This window comes from Kryptolebias marmoratus, unplaced genomic scaffold (assembly GCF_001649575.2).
Source record: "Kryptolebias marmoratus isolate JLee-2015 unplaced genomic scaffold, ASM164957v2 Scaffold67, whole genome shotgun sequence".
NCBI classification, from domain to species: domain Eukaryota; kingdom Metazoa; phylum Chordata; class Actinopteri; order Cyprinodontiformes; family Rivulidae; genus Kryptolebias; species Kryptolebias marmoratus.
In genome coordinates this window covers 8,299-10,481 of record NW_023665801.1, presented here as the reverse complement: position 1 = coordinate 10,481, position 2,183 = coordinate 8,299, and the positions used below count along the sequence as shown (strand labels likewise).

The 2,183-nt window shown below is 49.2% G+C and overlaps 1 protein-coding gene across 1 annotated transcript in view; it reads right to left on the bottom strand.

Annotated features, from left to right (window-relative positions):
- xdh (xanthine dehydrogenase) overlaps positions 1 to 2,183 on the bottom strand; it is a gene marked incomplete in the record, with an annotated part of 15,635 nt that overhangs the window by 8,817 nt on the left and 4,635 nt on the right. The window contains 6 exon segments of the mRNA XM_037974464.1: positions 129 to 291; positions 359 to 543; positions 871 to 980; positions 1,321 to 1,414; positions 1,646 to 1,797; positions 1,875 to 1,967. Of these exon segments, the coding sequence (XP_037830392.1) occupies positions 129 to 291; positions 359 to 543; positions 871 to 980; positions 1,321 to 1,414; positions 1,646 to 1,797; positions 1,875 to 1,967 (797 nt within the window).

The following is a 2,183-nucleotide window of genomic DNA, read 5'->3' as shown; positions in this document are numbered from 1 at the left end:
GGATCAGGTGGAACAGGTGGAACAGGGGGATTAGGTGGAACAGGGGGAACAGGGGGATCAGGTGGAACAGGGGGAACAGGGGGATCAGGTGGAACAGTTGGATTAAGTGGAACAGGTGGAACACAGACCTGCAACCTGAGCTTCTGCAGAACTGTCAGGTAGAACTTGTAGAACAGACTGAGGGTCAGAGTTCGCCGGTATGTCACCATGCCACCGGGTGCTGAGGGGTCAAGGGTCATCTCCTCAGCCAATGAGGAGCAAGCCTCCTGCAGAAGCTCCTCCCCCCACCGCCTGTATGAGACACAGTGTTACGTCCTTCCTTCCTTCCTTCCTTCCTTACTCACAGAGGACTTCTTACCTTCCCAGCAGTTTATTCGCCGTCTTCTTGGCCAGCACCGTGATCGGCGCCATGCCGCCGTAACTCAGCTTCAGGTCCTCCACGACGTCAGTCCCAGGAGTGAAGGTGACGCTCATCGCCGTGGTGACGATGCTGATGTCGTCCTCACGGCGAGGGGACTGTTTGAAGGCTGAGACGAACTGAGACTGAGGAAACAACATCGACAGGTGTTGGACAGATGCTGGGTTCACAGATTACTTAAAGGTGTTGCTAGGTGAACAGTTTGGGGTTTAAAGATCAAAGGAAAAGGTTTCTGGTTAACATTGAGATGTTTTATGATGATTAGTGGTTGACTAGGTGACTAACGGGGTTCTGAGTCATTAAAAGTAGTTCCTAGGCAACAGATTGATGTCCTACATCTTTGGTTGTGGTTTCTCAGTGGTTTTTTACGTGATTACATCATTGGTTGTTGGGTGGCGCTGTCCCAGATGACTAACAGCTTGGTTTTACCAGTTGCCATGGAGATGTCGTACCTTCTTGCTGTATGGGATGTGTATGGAGAACAGGACCTCCTGCGGACGCACAGCTGTCTTCCTGTAACCTGTGAAGAAACTGTCGTCCATCTGAACCTCACGGCTCCCATCTGATGGGCAGAGAGGTCAAAGGTCAGGACCGCTTCCTGTTCCTCATCTGAATGTTAAAAACCAAAACAACTCCAAACAAACAGCTGAGGAATCAATAATTACACAGATGAATTACTCAGTTACTTTTATAACTTCACTTTCCGGTTCTTGAGCTGATTTTTACCAAAGTCCGAAAACATTCAGAGATGTTTTTTACCAGGTTCTGATTATATAAGACAGCTGTCAGAAACATTAACTAACAGTTTGGACTTTAGTTTAAAGGTCCCTTCAGGGCCTGCTGGAACAAGTAAACACTGTGACGCATGTTTTCAGTCCACTGTCAGACTCAAATGAAGCTACCTTTGTCCATCAGAGTCAGTTTGCAGCCGGCTGCCATGAAAACAGGGTTGAGGTCTGAAATGGGACTAGCTGTCATGATGTTTCCTCCTACAGCCTAAAAACACAACAACACACAAAAAACTCGAACCTGAAGCTTTTAAACCACCTTTATAGGTTCTTCAGTTAGAACCAGACTCAGATTATTTCCTGGGAGGAGATCTAATCTCCTGAACCTCTTGGTTAACTGTCTGTGGTCCACATTAATACTTCAACACGAGTCCAGGATACAGTAAATACAGTCAGCTTTTCATTGGTGCTGTCTACTTCCTGATAACCTCTGACTCACAGCCACGTTACGGATCTGCAGTCCGGCGAACCATCGCAGCTGCTCCAGGATGGCGAGGAAGACTTCAGTCTGATGAGGAGGAAGAGTCCTCACCGCCTTCCTCAGCTCCGCTGCCACGTGGCTCAGAGTGCACGCCGCACTGAACACGACACCTGAACACATTGTAAGCAGTGGCAGTGAGCTTATGGTGGTGGATGTGTCGAGCAGCGATGAAGGTGTGAGTCCTCACCGTCCTCGCTGTGAGTCACTGCGCTCAGCTCAGGGATGAAGGCTGGAGCCAGGATGAGAGGATGAACCATGTTCTTCAACTTTACTTCAATACCTGCACACAGGAAGTGACTGAGTGAGTGAGTGAGTGAGTGAGTGAGTGAGTGAGTGAGCGAGTGAGCGAGTGAGTGAGTGAGTGAGTGAGTGAACGAGTGAGCGAGTGAGTGAGTGAACGAGTGAGTGAGTGAACGAGTGAGAGTGAGTGAACGAGTGAGTGAGTGAGTGAGTGAGCGAGTGAGTGAGTGAGTGAGTGAGCGAGTGAGTGAGTGAG